This window comes from Callorhinchus milii, unplaced genomic scaffold (assembly GCF_018977255.1).
Source record: "Callorhinchus milii isolate IMCB2004 unplaced genomic scaffold, IMCB_Cmil_1.0 Scaffold12, whole genome shotgun sequence".
NCBI classification, from domain to species: domain Eukaryota; kingdom Metazoa; phylum Chordata; class Chondrichthyes; order Chimaeriformes; family Callorhinchidae; genus Callorhinchus; species Callorhinchus milii.
In genome coordinates this window covers 6,770,546-6,793,639 of record NW_024704753.1, presented here as the reverse complement: position 1 = coordinate 6,793,639, position 23,094 = coordinate 6,770,546, and the positions used below count along the sequence as shown (strand labels likewise).

General features: G+C 40.5%; 1 protein-coding gene across 1 annotated transcript in view; it reads right to left on the bottom strand.

Annotated features, from left to right (window-relative positions):
- Positions 1 to 5,529: 5,529 nt before the first annotated feature.
- The window catches only part of adamts9 (ADAM metallopeptidase with thrombospondin type 1 motif, 9), a 129,779-nt gene continuing 112,214 nt past the window's right edge, over positions 5,530 to 23,094 (bottom strand). Inside the window, exons 38-40 of the mRNA XM_007895184.2 lie at positions 17,386 to 17,490; positions 9,463 to 9,557; positions 5,530 to 7,734 (exon numbers count right to left, since the gene is read on the bottom strand). Of these exons, the coding sequence (XP_007893375.2) occupies positions 9,468 to 9,557; positions 17,386 to 17,490 (195 nt within the window). The 3' untranslated portion in view covers positions 5,530 to 7,734; positions 9,463 to 9,467. The remainder of the gene's footprint in view (positions 7,735 to 9,462; positions 9,558 to 17,385; positions 17,491 to 23,094) is intronic.

Genomic DNA, 23,094 nt, shown 5'->3' with positions numbered 1-23,094 from the left:
CTGATTGGCTTATAGTTCCCGGGTTTATCCTTCTGCCCTTTTTGTACAGGTGACTAACATTTGCAACCCTCCAGTTCTCTGGCACCACATCGGTGTCCAAGGAGAATTGAAAGATTGTGGCCCGAACCTCCGTTATTTCCATCCTTACTTCCCTCAGTAACTTAGGATGCATCCTGTCTGGACCAGGTGACTTATCTACCTTGAGCACTGACAATCTTTTTGGTACCTCCTCTCCGTTTATTCTTTTCATATCCAATTACTCTACCCTCTCTGATACAGTGACATTGGCTGCATCCTCTTCTTTTGTGGAGACAGATGCAAAGTACTTATTCAGTACGTTGACCATGCCTTCTGCATCCACAAGAAGATTTCCTCTTTGGTCCCTAATGGACCCACCCTACCTTTGACTAACCTTTTATTCTTTACATGCTGATAAAATACCTTTTTCTGTTTTAGTTTAATCCCGATTTCCTTACTCATCCAGGGAGGTTTGGATGCCCTACCTTTCCCCTTTGTGGAAATGCTCCCATTCCTGCCTTCAGCTCCCCTCTCGACTCTCTTCCCCCTTCTCGCTCCCTCCCATCCCTCCCCTCACCCTGACCATTTCCCCCCTCCTCGCTCCCTCCCCTCCCCTCACCTGACCATTTCCCCCCTGCTCGGGTCATGACCCAACTGTGCAGCGCCTTGGGACGTCCTCCTGACGTGAAAGGCGCTTTATAAATGGAATCTTGTTGTTGTTGTTGTTGTTTGAGCCAGGTCTCCGTTACTGCCATTGCATCATAACCCCATTTGGCAACTTGAGCCGCAGATCACCAATCTTATTTGTCACACTCTGTGCATTTACACACATGCACTCCAAGACCAACTGAGTCTGTTGTGCATTTCTCCCCCGTCTAATCTCTTTTTCTGTATTATTCCTTAATATATTGCGATTCATCTCTCCCAGCCCTCTATGTAACTTGTTTGTCCTCTCTAATACTACATCCTGATTCACTTCCCCCCTCAAAATTAGTTTAAACCCTTCCCCACAGCACTAGTTAACCTCCCTGCGAGGACATTGGTCCCAGCTCTGTTCAGGTGTAACCCATCCACCTTGTACAGGTCCCACCTGCCACAGAACTGGTCTCAACGATCCAGGAATCAGAAGTCCTCCTTTCTGCACCATTTCTCCAGCCATGTATTCATGTGTTTCATCCTGCTGTTTTGATACTCACTTGCACGAGGTACTGGGTATAATCCAGAGATTACAACCTTTGAGGCTGTCATCACTCCTATCCTTAAAAATCCTTCCCTGGACCCTTCTCTATTCCTTAACTACCGCCCCATCTCCAACCTCTCCTTCCTCTCCAAAGTCCTGGAACAAGTTGTTGCTTCTCAGCTTTGCTCCTTCCTCTCCTGCCAATCCCATCTCGAACCCCTCCAATCGGGCTTCCGTACCACCCACAGCACAGAAACTGCCCTCATCAATGTGACAAATGACATTCTGTCCATCTGTGACCAGGGCTCCTTCTGCCTCTGCATCCTCTTTGACCTCTCTGCTGCTTTCGACACCGTCGACCACTCTATCCTCATCCATCTCCTCTCCTCTCACCTCAACCTGCAGCTCAGTGGTTAGAGCACTCGCATTGCAAGCGAGACACTTGGGTTCAATTCCAGGCAGGGCGAAACGTTGAGCAAGTTTCCTTACTCCACACGCCTAATAGTAACCCCTCCAAAACAAAACAATAATAAATTGATCATTTTCAATCCACGACTGTTTGTGGGATACTGCTGTGCGCAATTGGCTGCCGCATTTTGTCCACAAATATATAGTCAATTCACTTTACAGCATATTCTGTGAAGTGCTTTGAAACGTCGAGAAGACGTGAAAAGCGCTATATCAAATGCAAGGATTATTATTGTTATTATAATTCCATAGCAATGTCCTTGATTGGTTCAGATCATACCTCTCACACCGCCTGCACTTCATCTCCTCAAATGGCTTTTCCTCTAGCCCCCGCACTGTCTCATGTGGTGTTCCTCAGGGCTCTGTCCTTGGTCCCCTCCTCTTCAATATCTATATGCTCCCTCTTGGTGATATCATCCGCAGACATGGGGTCAACTTCCACATATATGCGGATGACACCCAACTCTACCTCTCTGCCTCCACCCTTGACTCCAGTACAACTGCTGTCCTGATAGAATGTACCTCCTGATTGGCTCCCATTAGTGCCTCCTCACCTCAGGCGCTGACAGCATCTCCATCTATGGTTGCACACTCCACCTTGCTAAGCCAGTCCGGAAACTTGGGGTCTTGTTTGACCCTCAACTATCCTTTCTACCCCACATCTGCGCCATGACCTGCTCTGCCTTCCCCCACCTCCATAACATCACATGGCTCCGACACTGTCTCACAGGCCATCAAAACCCTCATACATGCCTTCATTACATCAAGGCTCGATTATGCAAACTCACTGTTTGTCGGCCTCCCCAACTCCTCCCTCCATAGGCTGCAGATCATCCAGAACTCTGCAACCTATGTCCTCCCCTGCACCAGGCTCCGCAACCCTATCACCCCCATCCTTGCCAAATTCTACTGGCTTCCCATCACACAGAGGATACAGTTCAAGATCCTGCTCCCCCCCACCTCTTAGACCTTCTAACCCCTTAACACCCTGTTCGCTCCCTCTGCTTAGCGGGCTCCGACCTGCTTCACGTCCCCCGCCTTATTCCCCCACTATTGGCGGGCAGGCCTTTTGCCATTCTGCACCCATGCTCTGGAACTCCATCCCACAGTCCCTCTGTCTCACCCCCTCCCTCGCCACCTTCAAGACCCACCTTAAGACCCTCCTCTTTGACCGTGCCTTCGATCTCCCTGCTTCCCCTCCTGTCCTCCACCCTCCACCCCCTGACCCCCAGCTCGGGTTTGTAACTCTTGTCTGTCCAGTGCCTTGGGATGTCCTCCAGACATGAAAGACGCTTTACAAATATAATTTTGTTGTTTTGTTGTTGTTGAGGTTCCATTTGTTACCTTTTTCCCTAGCTTCTGATACTCTCCCTGTAGGATCTCAGCCCTTTTCTTCCCTACATCATGGATCCCAACATGGACCACGAATTCTGGATGTTCCCCTTCCCCCTGTAGAATATTTTGCATCCGTTCCATGATGTCTTCAACCCTGGCACCAGAGAGGCAACATACCATGTGGGAATTACGTCTTTGTTTGCAGAAACGCCTGTCTACTCTTTTCACCATTGTGTCCCCAATTGACACCCTTCCCTGCGTCCCCCTGTGCATCCATTTACTTTTGACCCAGAGGTGTCATCTCCCTGACCAGTATTTAGTACAGAGAACCGGTTTGTGAGTGCCACACTCTCAGGGGATTTCTGCACTCCCCTCTTCCTACCATGCTGGGTGGTCACCCACTTACTCTCCTCTGAACCCTCTGTGGCTGTGCGGTGACCACCTCCTGAAACGTTCGATCCATGAACTCTTCAGCCTCCCATATGCTATGTAGTGACACCATCCTCTCCTCGAGCTCAGAAACTCTGAGCTCAAGCTCAAGGAGTCGAGGCACTTCCTACATATGTATCTGTCTAGGGCACACAAAGCATTCTCGAGTTCCTACATAGGACGTGTTGTGCATGCAACCGGTCTCAGATGCTCTGCCATATTCCCAGACATGTTTTATATCATTTTAATATAACTTATATATAACTTGTATAATATAACTTATATATAGGCCTTATACCAGCAAATTACAGAAAACGTGGAATAGCAGAAGTTTCCTTTGGTATCTCTATGGCTGTCTATTTGTCTTAATTCTGTTAGAATTCTTCATTTACTCAACAAAAGAACAGCTCATGGTTTCATACTCGACTTAGATCCAGAGCAAGTCCAAACACTACAAATAAACTTTTGAACATGATCTTTGAAAAGGCACGTAAATGAAAGAATATATGAAAAACAATTAAAGCATAAAAGAATAGTTTCAAGTACTGTGAAATGATTATTCACCATCTGCTGAAGTAATTTTCTTAAATAAAACATTTTGATTTACCATTTTCTTTTGAGCTATTGTAGAACAGAAGATGATTTCTTTCATTCAATGACATTGTAACAAAACTAAATTAATTATAATCATAACAAAGAAAACAAACCTACTAAGAGATAAAATACAGACGTTTTGAAATAACAAACCCGATCAGGAACTTACCAAATGTTTCAAGAACTTGTTCACTTTTATTACATTTCATAATCAATCACAGATTAAAAGCAAGGTTGAATAATAGTCTTCAAAAATGCAATACTGTCTCAAAATTCCATACCTTTCATTATCTCTCATTTCATAACTTGAAACATTTAGCATGTTGCCTCAATTGTATGCCATATTGTTACTGTTTAACCTGGGAGTTAAATGGTTGTTTCATGCTTAGATAAGGAAACATGTTCAGACTTGCAATAAATAGGTAACAATATAAACAGAAAAATGTCAAAGCAAATAATTGTTTGTTCAGTTATACTAACACAATGGAACATTACTTAGGTTTAACAGCTAAATGGGGGTCGGTTATGTCCGATTAATAACATTTACTTTGATCTAACTGAGCAACACACTAACTGCTTTTTCACTATTATCTTTAAAAAGGGCACCATCGTCATGAGAAAGAGTTTGCCAAATATATTTCAATCAGGATAATATTCTTAATATAGTCTTTTTAAGCATTGCAAGTAATTAATTACATTTGAAAGAAACATATTTTGTCTAGAGAGCCTTAAGCAAATGCCAGACAGGATGAGGCAGAACCAACCACTATTATTAAGACAATTCAAATTTCTCAGTCAGTACATGGATATGTATTTCAGGGAAATATTTTTACAAGAAGAAATCCAGATATAAAGAAGCATAAAAACATCAGACACCTAAAGGATGAGCATTTGGAGCAACCCAAAGACAAAATCTACAGAAAAAGATTCATGATGGATAAATCTTTTTGTATTAGCTGAGAATGTTGTCTAACAAAGTCAAATGGTCTAACATTCATCATTTCGCAATTCATGATTGCAGGGGTGGGGGGTGGAGCTTTCAAGGATCTGGACTGATATATTCAAACGGAATGGATATGGTGTGGAGCAAAAATTGCTTTAAGATACCTAATATGCAGTATTGACTAATTCAGCTTGAGGTACAGAGAGGCCTCAGAAGAGTTGGCCTGCTATGGTTACAGACATGGCCATATTATTATACTATATGCATTCCACATGGATAGCAACTTTGTGGTATTTTGTCAAATAAGTGGCAGCGGCTTCAGAGGGAATTAGCAGAACAAGGGAGAGTCATTATCAAGAAGTGCTCTAAATTACTGCAAAATAAATATGGATTGTGAGCTTCCAGGATTAACATACGTTTCTGGCAGCTGTTGAGATAATACCACCATCCCCTTTGGGTGTAACTAGATAAACGCTGGGCTTGCCAAAAAAGCTACACTTCATAACATATAGCAAAATAATTTATTTGTTAAAGAGTGAACAATTTTTGAAAGTTACCAGTGCATATTTAATACTCGTTATAAATACATTTCAACTATGAATAACATTTTTAATAATGTAACAATGGTCTACTATATTGTAATGCATTGCGTAACACTACTAAATATAATGAAATCAATTTCTTTTTTGCAATAATAATGAGTACATCCCCTGGAATTCCTACAAGAATTTATAGCCCTTACAATTAAAGTTCATTGACAGACACACCTGAACTAAATGGTTGAATTGTATACCCCTTACATATTCATACAGGTGCTAAATATCCAACATTTATTGAGTACCATAAAGTTAAAATATGCCTGTGCAATGAAGTTTAGGCACATAATAGTGCAAGGTTTGCCCTGAATCTGATGCAAAAACTTCAGAAATTCCCTTTCATAAAATGCAACAGTTTATAATTGTGATAAGGCAGATAGATTTGAACTTAAAAATACACTGACAAGAAGATTTCACTCATACAGCAATTAAAAGTACATTTCTGTGGGATTACAAATGAACAATTATGCATAAATTGCAATAGTAAACTTGTCCTTTAATCTATTTTTTCATATGACACATACTAACTAAACAATTTGGATTGCAAAACTACAAAAAAAATGAAGCTAGTGTTGTATTAATTTAGAAAAACATATCTGCTCAACCAATAATTCCAGGTAAGTCTGCATGTAAGTCATTCAATTTAATTTATGTTCTTTATTGATGTTTTATTTGTCATTGCACAGCAATGTTGTCCTATAGTCTGTTGACTGATTCTGTACATTGATATTTGTAACAAGGTTTGTTGCAGTTTTAAGAAAAACACAAAGCTACAATGCGTAGAAAAAAAACGTAACTGTTAATGTATTTTGAATACCCTATCAAACCAGCAAAATGTCAATTTTACAGACTTAAAGGGACTATTTTAAGAGTTGAGCTTCAAAGAATAATGACCTGTATATTTTTCTTCTTCCTACAGCACCAACGTAGTAAACTATAACTAGTTTAACATTATCTGAAAATCAAAATCATGTGTGCTTGATTTATGTCAATTGTTTGCTCTACTTATGTTATAATGCTGCTTTTTACTTTGCAACAACATACAGGTCATAAATACTGTAAGCACCTATTAAACAGTAATAGCTCAGAATACACAAGGGAACTGAACAAATGAAACAGCACATTTATAAAAAAATAATGTAGGATGGTTATACCCCTGATAAACATGCATTTGTTTGCACAATGGACAGCACCAGAAAATATAAGTGCAATTTCCTAAATTCCCTTTTATCTCCAAAACCTTATCAAATGCAAAATATCTTACAGAAACAATATACAAACAACCATCTCAAATTGTTCTCATTTACTCAATAGGGTATTTTTAACACCAATTTTAATTAACAGGTGAATTCTGTTGTGGTTTCTTTAAAAAAAATTCTCAATATTTGTGGACAAGACTATTAATCACAGATGGTTTGTAAAGTAAGGCGCATTAAGATGGTATGACATGCAGTTATTTCTGACATAGGATGGAAAGTACAAAACAAGTAACCATTAACATGGAGTATAGGTAATTTTTGTTCCCTTTTATGTCTTTCTGACCTTGCAGATTCTGTTCTATCTTTCTTCCTCAAAACTCTGCTACTTGTGTATTCACTTTGGCTGATAATGGAAGTTAATCAGTGCAATAACATACCGCTACAAATACCCATATATTTACACAACCCTTACCAAAATTACTTGTATTGTGATTACAGCACATATTCACCTTATTTTCCTGATTAAAAGTGCAGAGGTAAATTCCAAGCCAAAAAACACCAAATATATAGTACATATTTTTCAAATAGCACCACTATTGAAAAGGCTTCTCAGCCTGTTTTTGGTTTACCAGATGTTGCGTTGTGATAAGTAAACAATTTAAAAACAGTGTCAATAAAACATAATTGTCTTATGAGGCTACATATTGCATACCGTACAAACAGTGCTTTTCACTGTTGGTCTTATACTTTAAGATAAAGCATGAAAACTCCTTTCACAAAACTATTTGTCAAATAAAATTTAAAGGAGATAATAAATATAAACATGAATCATAAATACATTTTACATCACAATGTCTAGATTTATCTACAGACAGAGAACGCAGAGAGGTATGTATGAGTTTGTCCTTCATCTTGTCCCAGCTCGCCTCATGTTAGGTTGCACCTCCTCAATAATGCATAAATTAAGAGCACCTAATAAAACAAGATATGTGATCAGAAAAGCACAATTTAAAAAATACTAGCCTCTAAGTCAAAACCAAATTCATGCGAGGTTTGACTCCAGCTTTTAAGGAAATATTCTTGTACAATATAACTTCCCCTTCTGCAGCTCTTTATATTGCCCCCTTGTGGCCTATCCTCAATTCCATTTTGACTTGAGAGTCAAGATTACGTTCTGAAATCCAGAACAAGAATATAAATTTGTTAAGAATTATAAGAATTACAAATGTAAGAAGAATTATACATTTCTGATTAATTGCCTGTTTATTCTCCCTCTTCCTTTTTTATGTTAGTCCTCTTCAAATGTTTATACAACAGCCTTTTAAATGTCATGGACTCAAACTCAATAGCCACTTGTAGCAAAGCATTTCTTTGTCAAATAATCCTCTGAATAATTTTTTTTAATCTTGCCTTCTTCTTAACTCTTTCAGTAACCTGAGTTTATTCCCCTGTGTTACTGATTAACCACATAAAGTCATGGGAATAATCTCTCACTATTTATTTGGTTACCACTAGTCCAATTTTTTATACCTGTCCTCATAAGTACAACCCTTCATACCTAGTACCATTCACGTGAACCTGAATCTGATGTCCTTTATGTAATTGGGAACGCAAAAATTCAACTGTGTAACTGTAAATCCCAACATTGTATATAAATTTGTGGAGTCCTGCAGCTCAGTGGTTAGAGCACTCGCTTTGCAAGCGAGAGACCTGAGTTCAATTCCAGGCAGGGCGAAACCTTGGGCAAGTTTCCTTACTCCACACAGAGCCTAATAATAATCCCTCCAAAAACCCAAAACAATAATAAATTGGTCATTTTCAATCTACGACTGTTTGTGGGAGATTGCTGTGCGCAATTGGCTGCCGCGTTCGCCCACAAATATACAGTCAATTCACTTTACAGTGTGTTCTGTGAAGCGCTTTGGGACGTCCTCCCGACGTGAAAAGCGCTATATCAAATGCAAGGATTATTATTATTATTATTATAAATGTAAATTCCTTTGCATGCATCTGTAATGCAGTGTCTCTACATATAAAATTAAGAATACCATCTGTCTTTCTTGTGGCCTTCTCTACCGACACAGCACTTTTAAAGATCCATGAAGATCTCTCAGTTCTTCAGTTCATTGAAAACTTCACTACTTAAGGTATAGCTCCTTTTTGAATCATCTTACCCACAATGTGCTAGTTCACTTTTCTCCATTGTAACAACCCTGGTTTTAAACTTTATGCCACTGGATTGCTTGATGGTTAGAATAGAGAATTACTTAGCAACTAGATGTGCCTTCAGAGGAACAAAACAATCCAGCAAGACTCCTTCAACAATGAGCTAATTAAAGAGTGGATGGCACTTTTGTTGGAAGTTTGGTTCTTAAGGTGTCTCCCCTTCTTAACTGAAGGAGGTGATGAGGCCAGAGGTTACAGGGAGGAAGTTAGGAATCGAAATAATTTTATTGTAATTATGGCAGATTTTGTTTCAAGTTGGCTAATAGATGCGGTAATTATAATGGTGCAAAAATGAATTCTTCCAGGTGCTATTGGGTGAATATTTTATTCACAGGACAGATTCAATATTTCTTGACTGCACAATTTCATAAGTCTATAATCTTGAACTTTTGTTTTTAAAGTTTTGACAGCAGAAATAGCTGCAGGATGTTTATAACAGATTACAGTCTGATGAAAAGAAAGAGAGATGAATACCTGAGCTAAGCCACTTGTATCTGCAGCCCCGTTCCGGAATATGGAATGCACTTGCCACAATAACCTCCACATTTCCCAGTCACTTTGGCACCATTCTGTAGATGGAATAGGATTTGCATCCAATGAATAAACGTTTCTCTAACGTCTAAAGCAGAGATTCTCAATGTATGGGGCGTGCCTCCCTGGGGAGGTGCAGGACTGCACTAGGGATACTCCAGTTGCACACCTCCCAACATCCTATTCAGAAACAAATCCTTACCTGTGAGGGTGGGAATCGGCTGGGCTGTGAGTGCGCAGGTCCTGGCTTCTCTCAAGGTTAATGTGGAAACTGTTCTCACGAGGCTGACCCATGCGCGTGAAGAGCCAGCCAATTCCCATGCTCACAGGTAAGAGTTTTTTTTTAAAAAAAGGGCCCTGGAGAGATATGCAAGGATTATTATATGCAAGCAAACCTGTTAGAAAAATGGATCGTTTTGTGACAAAGGGACACTTCTGTGTGCCATTGGCTGCTGTGTATCGCCCACCAAATATACAGTCAATTTACTTTACAGTATATTCTGTGAAGCACTTCGATTGGTTTCATAGGCCTTATATCAAATGCAAGGATTATTTTTATTATTTAAAATGTACCACAAGACGATAAGATGACAACTGTGGAGTTTCCAGCAAAATGCAGAAGATAAAAATATGATGGAGTTTATTTAAAACTGGGATTTACAAGGAGCAGGTCCAGTAACACGCCATGACCTCAGTGTATTGAATGTGAAGTTATGGCAAATGTGTTGTCTTAGTAAACTATGGGAGGTGAAATTACCTTTTCCTTAACTTAGGGAGGCTCATTATGACAAAGTTTGAGAACCCCTAGTTTAAAGGAACCAATGTTTACCTACACAATACATTAGTTCTTGCCACCATAATAATGGTACTCAATCCAGGTTTATAATGATCGGCTTCATATAATCTAGCTCACGTTGGCCACACCAAGCGTTCATTCTTACAAGAACACATCAATCTTAGAAATAAGCAATAAGCCATTAGCTCATCAAACTCATATTGTCCAGGGAGTTAATGCTGTAGCCAACATCCCTTCCTCTACTAATATCAATTTTCATTAAATGATTCCAACAACTCTGCCACCTAGGAATTTTTGCACAACGTTCTTTCACAAAGGCAGCAGTAAAATTCATTTGAATAATAAATAGACTTCTCCTGATCTTAAGAATTTGGGAACAATTTGTGGAGTCCTGTAGCTCAGTGGTTAGAGCACTCGCTTTGCAAGTGAGAGATCTGAGTTCAATTCCAGGCAGAGGGCGAAACCTTGGGCAAGTTTCCTTCCTCCACACTCCTAATAATAATCCCTCCAAAAAACCAAAAACAATAACAAATTTGTTATTTTCAATCTACGACTGTTTGTGGGACATTGCTGTGCGCAATTGGCTGCCGCTTTCTCCCGCAAATATACAGTCAATTCACTTTCCAGTGTGTTCTGTGAAGCGCTTTGGGACGTCCTCCCGACGTGAAAAGCGCTATATCAAATGCAAGGATTATTATTATTATAACAAGGAAAGATATTCCAATCTCTACCACTCTATCAGATATTAAAGTTCTCTCTTTCAGGACCCAAACTGATTCATTGTAGCTTCTCTCTACCATTTCAATCTCTCCTCAGAATAAAGAATGTGTCCAATTCCATTCTGAAAGTTTCAGTTGAAATGAGCCTTTTTCAGTGCCAGGCAGTCCTATTCCTCAAGTTAACAATTCTTAGTCTTAAGAAGTTTGCCTGATTTACATTTAGCGTATTGCTACTTTTTAAGTTATGTCCCGAGTCTACACAAAGTACTGAACTGTACAGAGTCTCACCAAGAACCTCCTAAACGGTTGGCATAATTATATTCTGTGAATGTAGCTCAGCATTCCAAATTTCTATTTGCTTTTCAAACTGCTGCCAAACATCAACTTATATCTAACAGTGCAAAAGTAACTAAATAATAATAATTTGGTAATTTGCCACTCAATCCGCAAATGTTTGCGGGTCACTGCTGTGCGCAATTGGCTGCCGTGTTTTGTCCACCAACTACACAGTATACAAAATATGTAAAATATACACTTTCAGTATATTCTGTGAAGCGTTTTGAGACATCTCAACAACATAATAAGGTGTTATATCAAATGCAAGTATTATTATTATTGATGTAACAGAACATCTTTAAATCCTGAAATATGGGAGTGGTGATGGGAAGACTTAGAAAAAAATTAAATGTTGCAATTTTTGGGCACCTCTCACAGTCACTACATCATATCACACTCCACTGTTTTGATTATACAGCCTTAATTTGATAATCATGCTTGCAATTTTAGCATAAATGTTTTTTAATCTGAAAATCTGTTAATATTAAGTTCTAATTCTACTCACTAATATCATTTGTAAATATGAACAGCTGGTTACTGAGCCTGAGCCATAGGGAATTCCACTGGTCATGACTGTTGAATTAGAATTCCTCTATTGTCACTTTATTTTCTACTCCAGTATCTACCCAAGTTATTATCCAATGTACTAATTTCCCCGTTGGATGAAAAGCTTTAATATTCTTTTAAGAGGCTTTATCAGTACGTTCTAAAAATCAAAGTGTCTAATAGTTAATTTTATTAACCATTGTTACAATTTTATAAGAAAGAACACAAACCTATTGTACAAACACTCCCCTTATTCCCCCTAAATCTTGATCACAGGATAAGGATCCATTCCTTTTATAAACCAGCGTTGTTTTGGAATGATTGCCTCTACTTTTCTAAATGGTCTGATGTTCTGGCTTTAAATAATATACATTTAATGGCATGAAGTGAATGACCAATTAATCTGGAGGATTGTTGGCTAGGATACCGGGAGAAATTTCCTTTGACAATTTCCTTTACAAAATTTTAAACAATGGTCATTATTTTCCCATTTTCTAGCCATACTTTTGTGTTCAGTGAGCCTGAACTAATTTCACCATAACTCTACATTTCTATCTTTCATATTCTTAATTGTTATTCGATACATTCCATCTGGCCCTAATAAATATTCCAAGAAAAACATTCTGTTTTTTTTGGGGAAAATTTCTTTACTAACCTTTATTCTCTCCATAAGCAGCACAGGCACAATGGGCTGAATGGGCTCCTTCTGTGCTGTAATATTCTATGATTCTAAGCTTTAATAGATTCTCTCCCCCTCTCCAATTCTGAGAACATTCTGTACATTGAAAACTTTTTCTACTATTTTAGCTCCACCTATCATCGTCAAAAGATTAGATTTGGGCTTTTAAATCTTTAGCTGTACCGAAAAATCCTTTTGTGGTTCCCTCTAAAATCCCTTGGAATTTTTTTCCACTTTTCTGAGTATCCCCATCACTCTTCATTATTGATGGAAGTCCTGTAGCTCATTGGTTAGAGCACCCGCCTTGCAAGAGAGACCTGGGCAAGTTTCCTTATGCCACACGCCTGATAATAATCCCTCAAGAAAAAAAACAAAAATAGTTTGGTCACTCATTCCACGACTGTTTGTGGAACACTGCTGTGGAACACCGGGAGCCGAGGTAGGAGAGCGCGGGGCGGAGCCGAGGCCTGGCTGTGTATAAAAGCACATCCAGGTGAGGAGTCATTCAATCGGGAGTGGAGGTAGAGAGTGTGGGGTGGGGGTTCGGCGCGATTCACAAAGTGTTGTCACAGTTAAAAATTTTTTAAAAAAGCAACAACAACAACAACGGCCTGGCAGCCCCTGGCACTGCCATCCTGGCCATGACCTGGGAGGCTGAACCTGAGGGCTGATGCCGTCCCACTGTCCCAGAGCAGCAACCCCACGTGTCCCATCACTCACTCCCTCCACTCAAACCGCCTCCTTAAGGCAAACCCAACTTCCCCCTCCCTCATATGTACCCTCCCCAACTCTCCACTCACACCACTCTCCAAAACCATCTCTCCTGTACAATCCAAAATCCTCTCCGCATCACTCTCTCCTCCCTCGCCCCCCTCCAACAAACCCACCCGCATTTCTCTCCAAAATGTCCGTTTCCTCTCAAACAAAGCCCTCACCATCCACGACCTCATCCTGGACGAGCACCTTGAATTCTTGGGCTCACTGAAACCTGGCTCTCCCCCAATAACCCCGTACCCCTAGTGGAAGCCTCCCCTCTAGGCTACACCTTCCACCACACCCCCCGTCCAAACCAATGTGGTGGCGGGGTGGCCTTCATTTCCAAAACCTCCCTTGGTCTCACCCCTTACTCCTCTGGCTGCTTCCCCTCCTCACCCTCTCCCACCCCTCTCACCCATTGAAAATCCTCCTTGTCTATCGCCCCCCGAAGCCCCCTGGCTCCTTCCACACAGACATCTCTACTCTCCTCTCTTCCCTGACCCTCTGCTCCGAACGCCTGCTCATAATGGGCGATTTCAACCTCCACCTTAGCTCCCTTTGCACCACTTCTGCCAATTCTACTGCCCTCCTCTCCCCCCTAAACCTTACCTTTCATATAAACTCACCCACCCACAACTGTGGTCATGCACTTGACCTCGTCATCACACACGGCCTTGACATTTCCGACCTCAGCATAGTGGACAAGGCCATCTTAGACAACTTTTTCATCTCCTTCTCTTCTCACAACCCTCTCTCCTCCACCAAGCCCTCAACCATCCTCTATCGCCCTTGGAAAAGGCTACCCCCTGAGACCCTCACAAAGGCCCTCTCATCATCAAACATCCTATCAAACATCAAACAGCCGTCCAGCTGCTCCATGATCGCCTCTCCTCCACCTTCAATTCCCTTGGCCCCATAAAATCCAGGACCATCTCCAAACCCACCCGATTCCCCGGTACAACAACCATCTCCGCCGCCTAAAGACCCAAACCTGTCTGCTCGAGCGCAGATGGGGGAAAACTAGCCTGACAGTTCACCGCCAACTGTGGCTCGAGCATCTCCACAGCTATTGTCGTTCTTTGACACACGCAAAAAATGGCCTTCTATTCCAACATCATCTTGGAGGCTAAACACAACCCTAAAATCCTTTTTTCCACCACCCACTACCTCCTCCGTGTCCCCCCCTCAGGCTTTCTCAATCTTTGTAACAAATGCCAAGTGCAAGGAGGTCATGGACTTCTTTTCATCTAAAATACTTAACATCTGCCAGGCAGCCTCATCCACCTGCCCCTTGTCACCCACCACCACACCCTCTCTGTCCCCCTCACCTTCCTCATCATCTGCTCCTACCACCACCCCCATTCTACATTCCTTCTTCCCTCTCACCCACCATCACCTCCATGAAACCCACCACCTGCTGCCTCGACCCCCACCCCACCAACTTACGTCACCCAGCTCCCCCTCCTCTGCCCACTACTGGCTGACATCATCAATCAGTCCCTCTCCTCCGGATCAGTCCCTGCCTCCCTCAAAATTGCTGTCATCACCCCTCTCCTGAAAAAACCCTCCCTAGATCCCTCAAACACCAGCCACTACCGCTCTATTTCTAACCTGCCCTTCCTCGCAAAGGTTCTAGAATGCGTTGTTGCTAATCAACTTCATGCACACCTCTCCAGTCCGGTTTCCGCCCACAGTACAGAGACTGCGCTTGTGAAAGTCACAAACGACATCCTCTCTGTGACCAGGTCTCCCTCTGCCTCCTTGTCCTCCTGGACCTCTCCGCTGCGTTCGACACAGTTGATCACGCCATCCTCCTCCACTGTCTTTCCTCCATCATCCACCTCAGTGGGTCCGCACTCACCTGGTTCGAGTCCTACCTCACAAACCGGCAGCAGTACACCGGCTTCTCCTCCCGCTCTCACCCGGTCACCTGCGGGTACCCCAAAGATCCATCCTTGGCCCCCTCCTCGTTCTGATCTATATGCTCCCTCTTGGGGATGTCATCCGCAGACATGGGGTACACTTCTACATGTATGCAGACGACACCAAACTCTATTCTTTCACCTCTCTTTGCGAACCCCAGTCCCCTGATGTTCTGTCAGCCTGCCTGTCAGACCTCAGGGGTTGGATGAGTGCAAATTTCCTTCAGCTGAACGTTGACAAGACGGAAGCCATACTCTTTGGCTCTTGTCAACGTCTAAAATCTCATGGCTCTCACCTCCTCCACCTACCCGACCTCCCCGTAAAACTCTCTGAACCCGTACGCAACCTAGGCATCAGGTTCAACCGCCAATTATCCTTCCTCCCCCACATCCGGTCCCTCAGCAGTACTGCTTTCTTCCACCTCCGATGCATCGCCCGTCTCCACCAATACCTCTCTCCGAAAGCCGCTGAAACCCTGGTCCATGCTTTGGCACCTCTCGGCTGGACTATTCCTCGCCGGTCTTCCATCCACTACCATCCATAAAATCCAAATCATTCAAAACTCTGCCGCCCGCATTCTCACCCGCACAAAACTCCGCTCCCCGATTACCCCAGTCCTTGCCAGACTGCATTGGCTGCTTATCCCAGAGAGGATCGATTTCAAGATCCTCACCCTTGTAGTCAAGTCCCTGCGCTCCTCTGCACTTCCCTACCTCTCTGACTTCCTCTCTCCTCAAAACAGTACCCGTTGCCTTTGTTCTTCCGGGTCTGGCCTCTTCCTCGTCCCCCGAGTCCTCTGCTCCACCCTCGGCGGCCATGCCTTCAGCCACTATGCCCCGAAGCTCTGGAACTCCCTTCCTTACTCCCTTCCTCACTCCCTTCGTCTCACTCCCTCCCTTCCCATTTTCAGGTCTCTTCTGAGACCTTTCTTTTCGACCGTGCCTTTGGTCACCTTCCTTCCCCTCCCCCGGGTCGCTCCCGGGATGTGTTACTGTGAAGCGCTCTGAGACGCCGTCTGGTGTGGAGGGCGCTATATAAATCCAAATTGTTGTTGTTATTGCTATGCACAATTGGCTGCCGCATTTCACTCACAACTATACAGTCAATTCATTTTACAGTATATTCTGTGAAACACTTTGAGACGTCTCGAAGACGTGAAAAATGCTATATCAAATGCAAGAAGTATTATCATTATTATGGAGATGCCATCCTTCAGATGAGATGTTAATTCAATGTCCAATCTGCCTGTTCAGTGGAAGTTAAAGATCCCAAGGCACTATTCGAAAAGAGAAGGGCCAACAATCCTCACTATAAAATTGGCCATTCCCTTCATGGCTGTTTGTGGGACATAACTGTGTGCAAATTGGTTGGTCTGCAAAATTCACAGTCACCACACATTGCAGTATATATCCTGCTAATGGCTTTGAGATGTCCTCCCAACATGAATGCGCTATATCAAAATGTAAGAATTATTTCTATAAACTGCTTTTCATTTCAAAAATCATGCCCTGGTTTTACATTTGATTTGGTAGCTATTTATAAGTGTAGTATTTTACTCACACATATTGGTTCTACCTACTGATATAAATGCTTTCTACAATAGCTAATGAAAGGAAATAATTGCCCAACTGTATTAAATTAAATTTTCTACCCCTTCTGAGACCTCCACTGCAATGCATCATTCATGCCTGCAGAGCTGAAAACACGCAACCTGCTCTTAAGAATTCTGCCAATGTTTCTTCAGCCTGACAGAGTTGCATACGACAGTAACTATGGTGACTCATTCTCCAATTTTCTTTTCCTCCCACTGAAGAGGTACCTTGCCTCAACTCAATTATTGTCTCAATGGATGATATTGGGCGAAATCAGGCGATGAATCATTTTCCGACTTTTAAATAAACTTCCCATATATATGTTGAATATGTACAATTACTTTTGTAACAACATGCAAGAGGAAGCTTGGTGCATACATGAGAGCAAAGGGTATAGAAGGGTGTGGGAGAGGGGAATTAGATAGATGGAGGCTCGTGGCATGGACTAGTTGCCCGAATGGCTGTTTCCATGCAATAATGTTCTATATAATTCCACTTACTTTTTGTGTATTTCCTTACCAGCGATCGTTGTATTTCTACTACTGCATAATTTCCCTGTGAAATCCATCTTGTTGATTCAGACACTCGGAGCCCTGTTCCAGAAAGGTTGATGCTAAATTGGCCCTGGAAGAAAAAATGCCTACATTTATTATAACTTTTACAGAAAACTCATTCTTTCAGTAAGGCATCAGAGTTTTCAGTTTGCTTATTTTTTTTAATTTGACTTAGTGCCTCATCACATAATTCAAAGTGCAGTGACTTTTCTTATTATAGACAAACACAAATCTGTGCCAGGAAAGTCCCCCAAACAGTAATGTGATTTTTGACCAATTACTCAATTTCATTGTGAATTTAATAAGGGAGGATTATAGGTCAGGACACGAGTGAAAAAATAATGTCTGCCCCATTTCAAAATAGTGGAATGAAATCTTAAACATTTACCTGAACCTCTGGAACAGGCTGCCTGGTTAAGGAAAGGATATGTTTCTTAAGGAAAGAGAATGATGACATGCACATACCCAAAAAGCTATAGATGAGAAATCTATCGATGGGTTAAGAATACATACTTGGGAAATGGAAACAATATTCAAAGGTATGGAAAGAGACAAGGGATTGGGGAGACTGTGCTCTGAAATGATCTGTGGCAGAGTGGGTTTATTGGGCGAAATGGCTTTCTCCAGCTCCTAAATTCCTGTATCTGAAGGGTTATCCTTCAGCCTCTCTCAAGGCTGAGACTGATAGATTTTTTTAAAAATCAGAGGGATTAGGGGATATGGGGATAGGGCAGGTAATTAGAGTTAGGTCTGAAGATCAGCCATGATCTTATCGAATGGCGGGGCAGGCTCGAGGGGTCGAATGGCCTACTCCTGCTCCTAATTCTTATGTTCTAATACTTCAGTACAATGTCAAATCCCAGATAAAAATCTTCAATATTTGGATGGGGTCAAACCATAACCATTTGATCTAGAGTCCTACCCACTGAATCAAACTGACAAACTAAATATCTTCAAGGTATACTGTTAGAGCATTGCACTAACTTCACCAAACCATTTCTCCAATGTTAAACTATTTTCCAAATTATAATGTGCCTATTTCGTTATTGATGATTTTCTGAGAGTGAACATGTCTGTTAAACGTTTCAAAATGGAACATCTGTTTCTAATTTACCAAAAACACCTACTTGTAGTCTGATACTGTAATAGGAAAATATTTGCATGTCAGGAATAATTATATTAACATGTGCAGATAGCCTGGCAAGGTTTGCTTATGTCCTGTGGCTCCCCAAAACATCTATTGAGTATATCTGCAATATAATTGATAGGAAATTAGATAAACATGCAAATTTAGATATAAAAAAGCATGGGGAAAGAGCAATCAAATGGAAATAAAAGTGGAAAGCTCGAGAAGAAATTATTACATCACAAGCCTGATAGGCCAAGTGACCTCATTCTGTGCTGTAGTTTCTCGAGTGCATTCCCTTGTCAATTCAATACCAATTCTGAATGACGTCCCTATACAGAGAACCATGTTATTTGCTCCTTGGTCTATATTTAATTGACAACAGGCCATATACGTATAAGCAAATCATTCAGAATTATGACCCATTTAAACGTTAAGAGGGGTTATTTATCTTGGACCTGGACATTTCCCATGCAACTTTTCCATTCTTGGCAAACAGAATTGCCATCCCAATGAAGTTTGAAACAGAGTTCCTATGAATTTCAATCTCTTGACCAGAACAACTGGGCTTCTGTAGGTTTGGTTGAAGCTACCACTGAGTGGGAGATCTGATCCCGATGTGTATCAACAAAATATAACAGAGCAGGAAACATGCAGAGCAGAGATTGATGTGATTTATTGAGCTCTTCTGGCTGTATCAAAGTCTTCACACTTTTATTTTTGAAGTTCCCCATTAAGACTCATTATCTATGGAAACATACATGTCCATGAAAGGCACTATATAAATGTAAATCCTTGCATTTGATCTAGCGCCTTATCACGTTTTCGAGACATCTCGAAGCGCTTCACAGAATATACTGTAAAGTGCATTGATTGTATATTTTGTGGGCGAAACGTGGCATCCAATAGTGCACAGCAGTGTCCCACAAATAGTCATGAATTGAAGTGACCAATTTATTATTAGTTTTTTTTTAAGTGTAACAATCAGGTTCCTATTTACTGCTAGGTAAACAGGTGTGTGGAGTAAGGAAACTTGCCCTGCTGGGAATCGAACCCAAGTCACTGGCTTGCGAGGCAATTGCTCTAACCACTGAGCTACAGAACTTCACTATTGTGGTTATGTTGCTGTAATCACCTGTTGCAGATTTTGCTATTTCCCTGAGAAATTTAACTCCTTTTTTGCTGATTCAACTTTGATGAGTAAGACTAAAACTAAGTATTTAACGTGGGGTTAGCTAAAGAAACAAAGATAGCCATCAAGTCTGCTGGATCTTGGGAAAAAAGACTTTATTGTAACCAATGTGGAGTTAAAGCTGCTATTCAGATTTCAAATGAGCAGGATTTTTTTCCAAAATGGTTCCCAAAAGCATTGTACTGATTCTGGCCTAACTTCACTCTTTATTAATTCTCTCTAGGATTTAGAATGTGGGAGAGGGTTGGAAATGTGTGGGGTTATTTAAGTTTACTCTGATAAGAATAATACAAACATATATTAAAGTACCAGATCTTTGCTTCTCTGTTTTTGAATTTGAACTTTGAGGTTAGTCCATTATTATATGAAAAGACCATTATTTTTCTTAACGGGGTACAAACTTGATGAAGCGTAAAATCAAAATCATACACTACAAAGTAACGACTTAATCCAGTGCTCCAGATTTATTATTGAGTATTTGCTAAAATCATGTGTGCTAATTAGATTTGCGTTTTATAGATATTTCTGTGAACAGCATGTACATTTCAGCTATGATTGTAGGCATGTTGCCCATCTTTATTTGGAGCTCTTTTGTATCCAGCGAGTGCTATAAAGTGGAACATGTGTTTTAGACCAATTCAAGGTAATCTCATCTGTTTATACTCTGATAACATTAAAAAAATTCATCTTATCAGAAAACAGTGATAAAATTAACCAGAATAAACAGTGATTTAAAATGTACTGTACGATACTGATGTATAACCAGTCACTTACAAGAAGCACATTGTAAATGGTTTCACTTTGTAATACATTCTGCAAAATTGTATGATGGATTCAAATAATTTTTTTCATTCTATATTCTATAGGTTGAAATTTCCAGTTATTTTTTAACCACATCGAAATGTAACTGGCACTCTATGACCATAAATCATTCTTGTTAGCCTGCAGGAAATTTGGTCTTAAAATGTAAGAAGTGAGGAATATTATTTAATTTAGCCTGAATGTGGACATCTTGTAGTCCAGCTTGTCCTATTTGAATCACCTCAGTTCCAAACATCCCTCAATCTGGCACTGACCCAACAGATTGTCACGAATACTGTTGCCATATTACCACATTACTGCAGTGAAAAGCTAACAGAGTAACCACTGGCAAAATATACTGTGGACTAAATCAGGCTACAAGAATGTTAGCAATGAACTCTGGTTTGAGAATATTATCTCAGGGAATGTTAATTTTTCAAGGAATTAAATAAAAAGGAGTTTATTTCCTTCCGCAAGTTCTAAGTTATAATTGTCACCAATGGAGTAGGCATTGTACAAAAAAAACAGAAATTCAAACTCTCGTTTCTGGGCACAATTGGTTTATTATATGGACAAATTAATTAACTGTTAATTATGAGGTCAGTCAACTGGCTTTTCCTGATTTCTTCATTTTTATGAATCTCAGTAAGTACAGGGTTAGAGAGAGGATACTTGCAACCTCTACTGTGCTTGCAATTCAGGCTGATTAAATTAATACAAGCTGTAATAACAAAGAGGAAGAAAAAACCCTGAGGTTAAATATATCTCAATTTACCTTAAACCATTGTAATACATCCACACTTTTAAACAATGGTACTGGTAATTATTTGGATTGAATGCGACAATTTTGTGTCTTTGTCACAGTTTAATTATAATTAATATGATGTATTGCATGGCAACAGGGTAAGAGGATCAAAAATTCAGCTGCTTACATTTCGAATTTGAAACTACCATGCAGATGGTAAAAACAGCATTGGTTCAAAACAATCTGTAGGGGGCACTGATGGTGTTCTACTGCAACAGTGCTGACAAATTAATGATCCAGCATGCTTCAAGTCCTTGAAATTATTCCCAACTTAAATAAATGCAGTGCTATCCAAACTTTTCATTTTGAATACCTAACAAGGCAAGCTGAGCATCTTTCTCCCCAAAAGGAATTAATAAGAACACATATAGCCAGAAGAGATTATACAAAATTAATCACAGCAAATTTATTTTCAAGCTAAATTTTAATCAATTTAATTATTTGAATTTATATTAGCACAGTGCCAGTGAAATTCACAGAGCTTGAAGCATTTTGGCAATTATGTTAAAAAGATATTCTACTGTAAACACATTAACTGGGATACTTTTATTATATTATGAAGGATGATTATCTAGACCTTCCTCATCTGATTTAGAAAACATTGAAGTATATTGATTGTGAGCTCAGAGCATGAAGCAAAATGATTAATGTGGTGCAGTCTAAACAGGTGGATAAAGACTATTTTTGGCAATGTATTGTGATTTTAATACAAACCTAATAATAATAATCCTTGCATTTGACATAGCACCTCATCATGTCTTCTAGACGTCTCAAAGCGCTTCACAAAATATACTGTAATAAGAATTGACTGTATATTTTGTGGGTGAAACACAGCAGCCAATTGCATACAGACAGTCGTGGATTGAGTGACCAAATTTTTTTTTTTTTTTGAAGGGAGTATTACCCCCGAAAGCGATCCGCCAATCAACTAACAAGTTCCTACTTACTGCTGGGTAAACAGGGGTGTGTGGAGTAAAGAAAACTGGCCAACGTTTTGCCCTGCCTGGGAATCAAACCCAGGTCCTCTCGCTTGCGAGGCAAGCGCTCTAACCACTAAGCTACAGGACTCCAACAGTATTAAACAAAGTTTAATCCGAACATATGTCTGCCTACAAAATACACAGTCACTAGTTTACAGTATCCCATGAAGTACTTTGAGACATCCTCCCAAAGTGAGAGGGGCTCTAACAAACACAAGCATAATTATTATTATTATTAACTAACTGTACCCATTGCAGCTTTGCTTGCAAACAAAGGATCCAATATGGAATCTAGATTGACAGACAGACATTTTGTCTTTATCTATACTCAGCTGGGAGGACTCCTGTGGGAGGTCTATATTTTCTCTCAGTCTCTCTCTTAGTCTCTCTCAGTATCTCACTCTCTCTCACTGTTATGCTCTCAACAAACAATGTGTAGAACACTCCTTTATTTCAGCTCACTATTTACAAATCCAAAACAGTACAACCAAACAACCACCACCAACCCTCTACTCAGTTCTCCCTGCTTGCTGCCTTTCTACCTCTTGATCCCCTTCCATTGGTCCTAGTCAATTGGTCCTTGTTGTCTTAATGAGTATCCAACACTTACTCTCAGTCTCTCTCTGTTTTTCTCTCTCTTCCACAAAACACACAGTCACTACACTTTATAATATATTCTCTCTCAGTCTTTTTCTCTCTCTCAGTCTCTTTTCTCAGTCTCTCTCACTATCTCAGTCTCTCTCTCTCTCTCTCTCTCTCACAGTCTCTCT